The following is a 12,351-nucleotide window of genomic DNA, read 5'->3' on the forward strand; positions in this document are numbered from 1 at the left end:
TCTAAAACGGAAAGACACTGCAAGTCGCGTGTGTCGATGTCTTTGGACCCAGAATGCTCCGCTGAGCTTGTTTCATGTTCACTGAATCTGTTATTTAAGCTGGGCACACTAGCGCGCCGGACTTCATGTCGAGCCTTTCGGCCGGACGGGTCTGCCTGGAGATCTTATCATGACGTACAGTGCGTCTCGCGTCTGGGCACGCAGACCCAGTGCCGTTCGATTAGGAGACGTGCACTGACTCGCCTCAGCGGCGGCGGCCCCGCGATGTCGGCGCGCCTCGCCACCGGCTGGCCAGTGTATCACCTCGGACGCTGGCGCGCTCGGGCGCCTCGCGGCTGGGGCTTGGCGCTGAGCGGGCCCGCCGTCCGGCCCTCAGCTGAGGGTCGTCCGGAACCCGCCGGTAACCGTCCGCACCGCGTTCGCCGTCGCATCCGCTGACGCTCCGTCCGTCCGTCAGGGAGGGAGGAAGGGAGCGCTGCCCCGCGCCCGGGCCACCCGTAACCGATCAGCGTCGGAGTGAGGAAGGGTGTCGGCCGCCGTCGCAGGCGCTGACGCTCCGTCCGTCCGTCCGTCCGTCCGTCCGTCCGTCCGTCAGGGATGGGGGGGGGGGGGTGGGGGCGCCACCCCGCGCCCGGGCCGCCCGTAACCGATCAGCGTCGGAGTGGCAAACGGTGTCGGCCGCCGTCGCAGACGCGTCTGAGCCAGCATCGCACCTTGTTGGGATATGCGCGTGTACCGACTTGTACGACCAGGGAGCGACGCGACTGACGTCATGATGCGGACCCAGTACGTGACTCCCGGATGCGTTGTCAAGTGCTCCGATTCAGTGGTCCCTGTCGGCCCGAGTGTTCGGTATGGCCGCATTCAGCACCATTTATATCCTGTGCGTGCTGGTTTTTACATGCTGGCAGTTGATTGAATTGGCTACTGAGGAGATGGCTCGAAGAGATGTCTTTGCCGTCAAGGGTTCCCCAGGAGACGTCTTAGGTCGGAGTAGGTTGTAAAGCGCTCTTTGATTGGTTGAGAACTCTCCCATATGCTGCCAAGGGATCTGTTGCTGGCGCTGCGGACATTTCTTGCATCATTGCCTAATCGATCCGACGTTGTGTCTCCCTCTGTTAAGTATGCACCGTGAGGAGGTGTTCCCTCTCCGTTTGATCGTGCGTTGCCGGGTCGACGGCCGGGCAGCTCGGACCGGCTCCGAGGACAGGGTCTGTCGGTGATCGTCTGGCATGGCCGGGGCGAGCCGGGTGCGTGTCGACCCGGACTTCGCCTGCGCTCTGACAGAGGCCTGCCACGGACGGGCCGACTCTCGTAGTGGTCGCACGGCTGCACCGGGTCAGGCAGGTCCCGGCTGTGGCCCGGCGGGCGGTCGGCTCACGGAAACGCAGGCCCCGCTCCTGGTGGCCGTTCGTGCGTTCGTCGATCTGTCTGGAGTTGACGCGCTCGCCGACGGCGTAGTTGGTGCGGCGCCGGCGCCGGCGCCCGCCGAGCAGCGGCCGCGGGGTGCTCAGCGGCCGCCTGAACAACACGTCCAAAATTGCCTTGAACGCGTCCTCGCTCACCTCACTGGCCGAGCCTCGCGGCGGCGTGGCGAGTTCGAATGCTCCGGACTACCGGCGCGGCCACCGTGAAGAGTTGAAGTGGGCGAGTAGCTTCTGGAGGGCGATGGGCTGTGTTTGCTGGTGACCCCAAACATCCCGAAACCCAGTGATATGTGTCCGCAACATGTCACTTAAGTCCATTATTTTGTTGCGTCGCCATCATTCGCGTTGGGTTGACTGTGACCAATCGCGAGAACATCTTGGCCACGCCTTAAAGACGGTTTGTTTTGCACGTAAACGTCGACAAGACATGCACGTGTCCGCCGCGCCGGGCCGACGTGCCGACGACACGGCGCCACCCGATCTGTGCAGCCCGTTGACACGTGACTGGAGCGGCGCATCTGCTGTCGCCGTCAGACCGGCCCGGACACAGCTTAATCAGGCTAATGCCCGGCCGGCTCTCGGCGATCGCTTCATTACCGGACAGCGACTCGCGCGGCGGTCACCAAGGTCCCCTGGCGTCGAGCTGCGCTCAGCGACCCGGCCCAGGGTCGTCCTCCGAGCGATGGCCAGTGGCGATCTGATGATCTTGGCGAGGTTTCTCCGGCTCGCCCACGGGCCGCATCGCGAGCGACTTGTGCGCCCGTGGGGAATAGCTGCGGTCGTTGTGCGCGACGGGTGCGGCTGGCCGCCCCCCCCCCCCCCTCGACGCCGACGGCGAGCCGGCTCCGAGCAGACGGGTGTCCGCTCCATCGGACGCGTCTGGCGACATTTCCGACGCGTGGTTGGTCCTGCGCACAGCGTCCTGCCTGGCGCGCGGCGGTGGGGACTGGCGGTGGGTTCGATGGGTCAGTGCACAGGGTGGGTGGGTGGGTGATGTGTGGGGCCCACATCCCACCGGAGATGTGTAGGCTGGCAGACCCGCCCGAGCGGTGAGGACATTTTCAGCTTGAGCGACTAGACCCGGCTGGGCCCGACCGTTGCGGTATTTGATGGATTTATATCACCCAACTTATGATCGCAACCACGCGCAGTTGCTGGAAAGGGGACGTCCATAAATGACGCTACGCATTTTTGAGCATTGTGGCAAACCTGATCTCCTTGTTTGAGGGCTGGTCACGCTAGATGAAACGCCCGCTCCCCCGGATTACGCTGTGTAAAGTATAACGTCCGAAAAGTGGTTTGTTGGGCCCATGATTGAGCTAGAGAGGAGATACAAATAACGGGTGCGTTTGTTATGAGAAGATCCCAACGGCATCCAGATTTAAGGTATTCATTTTTTTTTTAAGATCTTGTAACATCATGTGCAGCCTGTCCCGGGCGTATCATTATGCTTTCCAAAGCCTCTCCTCCTTTGTTTTGCGTTCGTTACACCCCATCCCCCTTTCTCTTCAATACGTGGCGCAATTTTTGGACGGCCCCATCAAATAATCCAATCCATTAGGATTGGGTTGAATTAATTGAAATTATTTTCATGCAAGTTGTTTCATCAGACCAGGTTTTCCAGGAATGATGCAGTGGGATGGATTCAAGTTTCACCACCACCTCCTCCATTTAATAGGCATGGAAAAGTTAAAATTACGTGGTGCGAAACAGCTACATATCACGTTTGGAACTAAATTTTAAGTTCGACAGCTCGTCGCATTGGCACGAGGTCAGCGCGGGTTAACTCAGAAAGGAGTGAACAGTTGTGTCGGCACATATTCGGGTTGCTGCATGTAGCTGGCCCCACGCATTTGAGCGCAAATATTTGATCCGCCGGTTTGGGGCACCTAATGATTAGCGACCTGTCGCGGCGTTTACAACGACAGCCTGGGAAACTGAAATGATAATGTAATAAATGGTGATACGTATATAGTGAGGTAAATCAACTGCAAAATGTCGGCCAATGCGTCACTTTAAAACGTCATAACCAGCAGAACGACGCCCAGTCTATGGGGCTATCATAATCGAGCGGGAGGCAGACATTGCCATTTTTAGACCCGCTCTGGGATGTAACTTCCTGAGCCGATATAGACCAAGTCATACAAATTGCACAGACATTTAAGGCCGATGCACTGAGCCACTTAACCCCGGCTGTGGGGCCGCGGACAGCCAGTTTTCGGGCTATGCTGCTCGCGATTGAACATGCCCGTCTGCCTTGATACGCATAATGGCCTGTTGATGTATTTGGGCTATGTTGTTCGCGATTGAACATGCCCGTCTGCCTCGACACGCATATTGGCCTGGTGATGTATTTGGGATAGACGCGATTGGAGTCTAACGACGTCTGAAGGCGATGTGGCGAGGATTCATTTGACGTCCGAACGCGCCCGGTGTGCCAGTGCCTTCCCTCGCGCCTGTCTTGCTGCGTGATGAGTTGGTTGGATAAGTCAGATGCTGGAGAGAAAAGGGCGCGGTGAGATGGGGGCGAAGAGAAACGGCGGGCGTCGAGAGGTAGAGATGCTGTGATGTGGTGGGAGGGCTTTGTAAGGATGTTGATACTCGAGCAGTCCGAGTCTCGTTTGGCCACGTTTGACACCTCTGTCAGCAACGTGGGTTTTAGGTAAATTGCAAATCAAACAACGCAACGGGTGATGCGTTGTTGGTTTTGCCTTGAGAAACGAACGTGTTTCCCATAGGCTTTCGATTCCAGCTTCGCTCATCATTGCCTTGATAGGACCCATTGGTGTTTCGGAAGTCGTCTGACCGCATACTGCCCTGGCGTGGGAGTTATCACTAATATCACAATACACTGTTCGTCTATGTTATCACCTCGCCCGTGCCGCGCCAAGTCGGGTGTCTGACTTATTGTAGAGACGAATGACGCTGTAGTCATTGCACATTCACATACGTGCATGCTGAAAGGTTCGTTTTGTGGTGTTCCAGTGTAAGGTTTGAATCATATTTACGGATGGGACCTGGTGTTATTTGTGGACGATTAGCTTGTGTATGTTTTGTGAAGTCCCGCCGAATTCTTAGAGTACGTGGAAAGCTAGCATATATGATGTATGCATTTTTTCATGCCAGTAAGGTCACGTGTGGTTTGACTCCTAAAGAAGTGAGGCCTGCAGCCGTGCATTTTTTTAACTGGTCGTCGATTTTTGCTCTCTGAAACACTCACCAATGGGCGCAGTTTTCGCCGGTGGCAACGAAGCGGCCACTGAATCTAAATTGTTATGCTGGCTTTTTGATTAAAACTATACGTTCGGGTCGGTGATGTGTGGTTGCATGACAGTGTTTACGTAGGTGAGTAAACGTTATCGTGAGATTTGAGGGACGGAAGGAACAACCCTAAGACGCAATGCTTGATAGCAATATGCTCAGTCATGCATAGTCAGAAAACTCATTTTCTGTGTATAAATGTCAACAGTGCTGGACCACTTAAACGATGACCTGACCTGTCCCGACCTCTTGTGCAGGGGCGTAACACACCGACACCTGTCGGATCACCTGTCAGAGGTGGTGGAGAAGACGCTGTCCGACCTGGAGCAGAGCAAGTGCATCACCGTGGAGGACGAGATGGACTGCTCGCCGCTGAACCTGGGCATGATCGCCGCCTACTACTACATCAACTACACCACCATCGAGCTGTTCTCCATGTCGCTCAACGCCAAGACGAAGATCCGCGGGCCTGATGGAGATCATCGCGTCGGCGGCCGAGTACGCGGAGCTGCCGATCCGGCACGGGGAGGACAGCCTGCTGGCCAGCCTGCACCAGCGGCTGCCCAACAAACTGCAGAAGCCTAGGTGAGTCTCACAAACCCACGCCGCGCACGTCGCACGTCGTCCGCCGCACGCCATACCACATACGCCATACGCCAGATGTATATGCCGTACGCCATACGTCGTACGTCGTACATCATTCGGCATACGCTATGCGCGGTGCACTACTATACTACGCTGCACAAAGCAAAGTGCGGCTCTAGCGGGGGACAGCGTGTCCTCCACGCTGTGTCCTCCTCTGACCTCTACGTCCGTGGCCTCTGCCGCACGTCGGCGTGTGCGACGTCTTCAGCTCGGTCCGGCTGCTCGGCCTCCGGCCGCGCTGTGTCGTGTCGGGCTGTGCCGTCGCTGTCGCCGTGCTGTGCCGTCACCGTTGCCATGCTGTGCCGCCGCTGTCGAGCGCCGGTTGAAGCCGCGGCGCCACTGCGCCGACTGCCAGTCGCCTCGGCCACATCGCAGAATGGCCGCAGATCAGGAGATCTGTTCAGATACGTATGGCGGTTAGGCCGGAGATGAGGATATCTCCTGCTCAGATGCGGCCCCGGCTGTACGGCAGCGCCGTCAGCGCCGCACTCAGTGCTGGAAGTTATACCGGACGCCGGCCGAAACTGTTCCGCCGTGGCCGACGCACATACGGCGTGGTACGCATTTGAAGTCAGAGGTAATAATGTGTTTTGTTGGAAGCGTTTGCCAGCGCACAGCTCGTTTCGAATGGGGCGCCAGATGTGCGGCGGGCAAGTTTCTCGCTGCCGGCTCGTAGTTCGCTGCCAGCGGCCGTCTCGCGAGACCAGCGTGTGGCGCACTGTGAATGCGACAGGCACGGTCGGCGGCCTCCGTGCCAGGGGTGCGCGGCCTGAACTCAGGAGGGGGTGGGGCGGCGACGTCAGCGCGCCGGGTCCGGTGTCGGGCCGGGCGGGAGATATCCGCGTTGTGTCGGGGAGATAGCCGCGTACGCGTCACGCCGGCTGTCATATAGCAGCCAGAGGCGAGTTATCTGTCCCTCGTAGAAAACGATCCAGTTACCGGATACGCAGCATAAATGTGCGAGCGAAACGCCATGAGATAGCGTCGCATTTGGCCGAATCTAGCAAGGTGTGCGTGTGAAGTCGCGTTGGCCATCACATATGTGCATGATATGATATGTATGATATATATATATATATATATATATATATATATATATATATGTATATATGTATGTATGATACGTGCATGATATGGATATGACATGTAAAATGTTTTAACGGTAGAATTCGTTTGGTATCGATGTACACAGCATTGTGGCAGCACTGAACATCTAACGGTGGTGCTTTGGGTCGGCCATGGGCCCGTAGGGAGTACCGGCCGGGTGGTCTCGTCCTGTGCGGGCACTGTCGCCCAACGTGGGCAGAGTGTAGACCCTCCGAACAAATTCCGGTAACTAGTGGTGGGACCATGAAGGGATCTAGGCAGTTTGCAGATTGTAGGATTACAAGCAAGTGCACAGAAGAATGTGTGAGTAGCAGAACAGCAAAATTTGAATCTAAAAGGTCATGGTGTCCTGCCGTGGTAAAAGTCTAAATGTAGCCAGAGTTTAACCCTTTGAAAATCTCCGGCGTTTTGTGGCCTGCCGCGTTCCACATAGGTGGATTAGCGGCGCGGTGTGCGCGCGACATTTGGTAGCGTTCCTTTTGTTCGACCTGTCGGGTCGGGCCAGACCAAGTGGGAGTCGCTGTTTCGCCGTCCCTTCGTAGTCTCACATATAGCCGCATAGTGAAGCCGATGCAGTTCAGAGCATGCCACCATTTACTTTCAAGTAGTAGTGTGAGGTTATCTAGGGTGATTCCGCGACCTTCCTTGTCGGTCACCGTGAATGATCCAACATTTAGGATTGTCTTTGATGATGATATTGATTCTTGAGCGGTGTGTAGGACAATTTCGATGATCTGGCCCTGGCGTGACCTTGATTTTGCATGACCTGTACGTCACCATTAACACTGCAGTCACCGCTTCATGGCTTAACGGGTTTTAAGACTTCTGTGAGGTCAGTTCGAAAATTCTACTTGGCCTCCCAACGTGACCTGGACGTCGACTGATGTTGCAAAGGAAGATGTGGATTTGGTCTAGTCTGATCAGTAGCAGCGCTTACGTACACAGTGTGTTACCCAAGCACGTGCTTGAACAGAATCTGTTGCCATAAACATGCTGCGGTATAATTGTGAGTCGCATTTCGTAGCCACTGCGTGACGTCGCAATTAATGCCATATATGATAAATGGTGTGCAGCCAGACGTCTGAACGGAATACAGCACAGATTAATCGCTTTGAAACTGAGCAAGGAGGCCGCTTTATAGCCCTGAGTACGGCTTGAATTATGACGTGCTTATGTCGATAACTCTGTGTACTTCTAAGCGATATGCTTAGCTCAGAGCCGTATATGGAAGGGGAAGCTGATTCGTTAAATATAAGTTGTTTTGAAATAGTGAGAATGTGAAACCTCGTTGAGCCTGTCTTTCTGTGGGAATCATACTGATTGTCCTGTTTGTCCCGCGTTTTGAGATAGCTAACGTTAAAAGCTCACGTCTTTAATCGTGACAAGTCCCAGACGCCAGTTTCACGCAACCCGTCGAGACGAGTGCTTCCTACGTCAACCACAGGTTGCTGGAGGGATATTTTTGGGTGATGCATGTTAGGAGAAGTCACTTCTTCGGTACGAACGTTCTGTCCGCGTCTCTATCACTACGCCCGGCCGATGCTCGACTGAATTGTGGCGTAACTCTACGCACATCTTGGCCGGCCACATCTTGGTGAGGTGTGATGTATGTGACCGTCCAGACGCAGATCCGGAAATCATAAGATTGCTTGACGTACTCGGCTGTAAGCGTGAGCTATGCTGAGCGATTTAGGCAGCAAGATAATCTTACTGACAGAGGTTATCGATTGCTTCCAGTAATGAAATTCACGCAGGTGACATTATATACGCCAATAGCCAAATTCTTGTGCATAGACGACATTAGGCAATTAGATTGTGGTCGACTGGAACAGACATTTCTTCACTGTACGGCCGGCGAGAAATAAGGTTATGGTTGTCTTCTCTCCTCCTCTCTGCTCTTCTCTTCTCTTCTCTTCTCTTCTCACCGCGCTGGCGCCATGTACAGCGACAGTAGTAATACGTCAGAGGCCGAAATAGTCCAAACCCTTATGGTGTCGGGCAACGCAGACAGGAGGTAAAAGTTGGCACTTCAGTATTTTTGGCGTCTGCCAAACCAGACGTAGCAGGGGCGGCGTCGGGAATGAACAAGTGGGCGGTATGCATTCATCTCGCACTGATTCGGGTGCATCAGCACGTTTTGACAGAAGAACTCCATGGGCAACGAGATGAACCCCTTATCTTTGTGGTATTCCTACATCTGGCTAAGAAGATGTTGTTTTACGAGCCTTATGAACAAGGTTATTAATCACCGTGGCTTTGCTTGCCCTGAAATAATACGTCTTAATAGCTTGCACTGCCCCTTTTTAGAGCATACCTGAGTAATCTATGACTAAGCCCTTTAATCCTTTAATATTCATATAATTCTTATGTCTGGTTGTGCGTAGCATTTTTGATCATCTCAAAGCAGAGTGAGCTGAGAGAGTGAACAGCCCAAGCCAGACGTGAAATTAATTGCTGCAATGCTGTGGTTAATTGCCGAAGTCTAATTCCCTAATTGCCCTTGGCAGTTGGCAGACGCGCGCCTAATTATATATCCCTGCATCCACCGCTGGCACAAAACGGCTTTGTGTATCGCATAATGCTCTACATGGGCTCTTGCGTCCACTTTCATCTGGCGTGCTCCTAAAATCTGACGCACGTGTCATGCCGGAAAAATCCGTGTGTGCTCCAGTGTGTCGTGTTATGAGTGCTCCGGTGGCAAAATTCGAGCGCTTTTATATGTCAAATGGTAGCTCACGCTCCGCCGGTCGGTTTGAGCTCTTCAACGACAAAATCGACACGGTGATCTCGAGATGCCTGGGGGCAACTCGCTCCCCGCATTAAGTTTTCGCGCAGGCGACCAAATTTAGGCGCTTTTATGTCAAATGGAATTTCACGCTCCGCCGGCTGGTTTCATGTCTTCAGCGGCAAAGTCGACATGGTGATCTGTAGATGCCCGGGGCCAATTTGCTCCTCGCATTGAATTAACGCGAACTCACCTGTGCGAAAATGGGGCGAGACAGTGGTGCCTTTGACATCAGATCACCGTGGCTGCCGGCCGCGTGGTGCCGCGCTTGCTCCGTGCAGCGGAGTCCCCGGCACGCCCGGGGCACTCCGGGCACGACATCGCGACAAATCTGCAAGTCGGATACGGTACCAAATCCTATTATGACGGCGCGGCGCGTCGATGCTCGACGGCGTGTCAGCAATCTCGTGGGGATGCGTGCGAGGCGCGCCGCCCCGGCTCGTCGCACATGCGGTCGATGGTGACGCGGCCGGCGCCGACAGCACCCACCCTGGCCGCCGGCGCCATCACACCCGCAAATGGGCGACTTTTGGGACAGAGTATCGCTGAAGTGCTGTTTGGTGCTGCGCAGGAGGACTGTGCAGTGTTGGCTTGACGGCATGGTCGAGATCACATCGCGGAGGTGCTGTGTATGCTGGCAGTGGCCGTTCCGCTCCCCCAGAAAAATGTCGGGAATAATTTCTGTGCGCTCCTGTTATTTCCATCACAAAACCGAGTGTGTGTTATGACGCGACGCTGTGAACTTTACGCCACTACCGTTTTCGCCCGGAGTTTGAACAGATGAGAGAGGGACTACAAGGAACGCACCAGAATAGAACCAGACAGAACTGTTAACTAGACCACCACAAGTGGGGCGGTGTTGGGGACCCCTGTCGAAGAGCGCCGCTGGCTAATTGACAGTGTTGTCAAGGAAAAGGGGGTATCATAATGAACGCAACGAACCGGTCGAGCGGCATGAAGTTCTGAGCGCTGTGCTGGGACGTGACTATCGTTTGGGGTTATCCAGAGCGAGCACTTGTTTCGAAATTCCGATGTTCGAGAACGTGTTGTATACTCGCGGAAGTTCGACTTGGCTCCGTTTTGCGGATTATTGCGCTACAAAGTTGCCCGCACAGGCTGCCATAGCCATGCTCAAGACAGCGTTGTGGTCCGCTTACCAGACCAAATGATGTCTTGAACGGCCGCCTCGCTGCCCGGCCGTAGGAGAGCGTTGAAGCCTGCTCACTCAAATTGCCAAACGTTCCTCTCAGGCGATCCATAATGCGCCGGTGGCGCGGGAGCTGGGCGCTGCAGACCGAGCGCTAATGGCCCGCACAGGCCCTGCAGACGGCATCCGAAATGGAAAATCGCAGGTGATGCTGCGCCTGATGGAACACTGTCCAGGCTGAATGGTTGGCTGAGCAGCGTTCGCCGTCGTGTCCTTCCTCTCGAATCGACGCGTTGGCGGCCGACAAACTTATCCGCTGACGGAATGTCTCGCGCGGTGGCACAAAAGCCTCTGGGGACAACTTTATCTAGTCAGTGTCCCTCACAGGTCCGGAATTCAGACTGGACGGATTCTGTGGCCACACAAGGCCTATTGTGTTGTGCTCAGACTGCCGCTGGGGTCAGAGCGCTGTCGCCGACCGCTGAGGACAAAGCTTCAAAAGCGCCGGCCCGCTGAGACGACCGGGCCCTCTCGACGGAGACCGGACCGGCCTCGGAGCCGACCGGGCTCGCTCGACTGAGACCGGACCGACCTCGGAGCCGACCGGGCTCGCTCGACGGAGACCGGACCGGCCTCGGAGCCGACCGGCTCGCTCGACGGAGACCGGACCGGCCTCGGAGCCGACCGGGCTCGCTCGACGAGACGGGACCGGCCTCGGAGCCGACCGGCTCGCCCGACAGACCGGACCGGCCTCGAGCCGCCCTCGGCCGCCCCGACCGATCCGGCTGACACTGCCGGCCTCGGCCGACCGGGCTTCTGGCCGAGGCTGACCGGCTCGGCGCCGCCCTCGGCTGCCTCGGCCGACCTGGCTGACACGACCAGCCGCGGAGCGGCGGGTGACGCCACCGAGACGCTTCCGGCCATGAATTAGATTGTTGCTCGGAGGGGTCACGCGATGCGGCGCGGCCGCCCGTCACCGTCGCCAACGCCGACTAATTATTGATGGCGGGAGGGAACATCTGGGGTGGTGTGCGCTCAAAAGCATTCCCCGGCGCGAACACCTGTAAAATGCCTCCCCAACTGCCCTTCAGCTCGGTGGCGCCGGCGAGCATGATGCGGCCGCTCGATGCCGACCTGTGTGCGATGGCTCTTCATTACAGCACATAGCGTCCCGTCGCCGATCGGAATCCGTCGTCGCCCTGGGCTCTCCCCAGCCGTGCTTGACCCCGACGCCGTCCGGTCCACCGGTCATTGGCGGGAGAGGGAGGGGGAGTTCCCGTCGCGGTTGGCCGCCGGACGGCACCGCCACCGCCGACCGCCACCGCACCGCTCACCGGCCGCCTCTCGCCGCCACAGGTACAACGACCCACACACGAAGACCAAACCTGCTTGTGCAGGCGCACTGCAGCCGGATGCAGCTGTCGGCAGAGCTGCAGCAGGACCGGAGCTGATCCTGCAGCGGGTGGTGCGCCTGATCCAGGCCTGTGTCGACGTGCTCTCCTCTAACGGCTGGCTCTCGCCGGCGCTCGCCTCCATGGAGCTGGCGCAGGTCAGGGGCCGGGCGGGGCAGCCGCGGCCGGACCGGCACGCGGGCCGGACCGAGCCGAGCCGAGGCGGGCTGCCGTGAGGGTATTTGGCGGCAGGACGCCGGTCACAGAGCGCGGGGAAGGCCGTGAATGCTGTAAGCCTCGGTGGGTGGAGCTTTTTCATGGATGTAGTTGTTGACTGATGCAGGTTGTGTGTGAGTGGTCTGTAATGTATTTGTGCGATCACCGGCACACGAAAGCGTGTCAGGCGGCTCTGTCTCCCGGCGATTAAGTATCCGTCCCCCTTCAGATGTGCACGCAGGCGATGTGGTCCAAGGACAGCTACCTGAAGCAGCTGCCGCACTTCACACCCGAGATCATCAAACGCTGCGAAGAAAGGTGAGGACAGCGACGGCGCGCGAGCACACGCGCCCCCCGACCCCCGCAGAGCCG

The 12,351-nt window shown here is 56.7% G+C and overlaps 1 protein-coding gene across 1 annotated transcript in view; it reads left to right on the plus strand.

Moving 5' to 3' along the window:
* LOC119097769 (putative U5 small nuclear ribonucleoprotein 200 kDa helicase) overlaps positions 1–12,301 on the plus strand; it is a 58,321-nt gene extending 46,020 nt beyond the window's left edge. The window contains 6 exon segments of the mRNA XM_037220743.1: positions 4,947–5,153; positions 5,155–5,273; positions 11,729–11,753; positions 11,755–11,812; positions 11,815–11,921; positions 12,209–12,301. Of these exon segments, the coding sequence (XP_037076638.1) occupies positions 4,947–5,153; positions 5,155–5,273; positions 11,729–11,753; positions 11,755–11,812; positions 11,815–11,921; positions 12,209–12,301 (609 nt within the window).
* Positions 12,302–12,351: the final 50 nt, after the last annotated feature.

Source organism: Pollicipes pollicipes, unplaced genomic scaffold (genome assembly GCF_011947565.3).
Source record: "Pollicipes pollicipes isolate AB1234 unplaced genomic scaffold, Ppol_2.1 Scaffold_4339;HRSCAF=5111_pilon_pilon_pilon, whole genome shotgun sequence".
Classification (NCBI taxonomy): domain Eukaryota; kingdom Metazoa; phylum Arthropoda; class Thecostraca; order Pollicipedomorpha; family Pollicipedidae; genus Pollicipes; species Pollicipes pollicipes.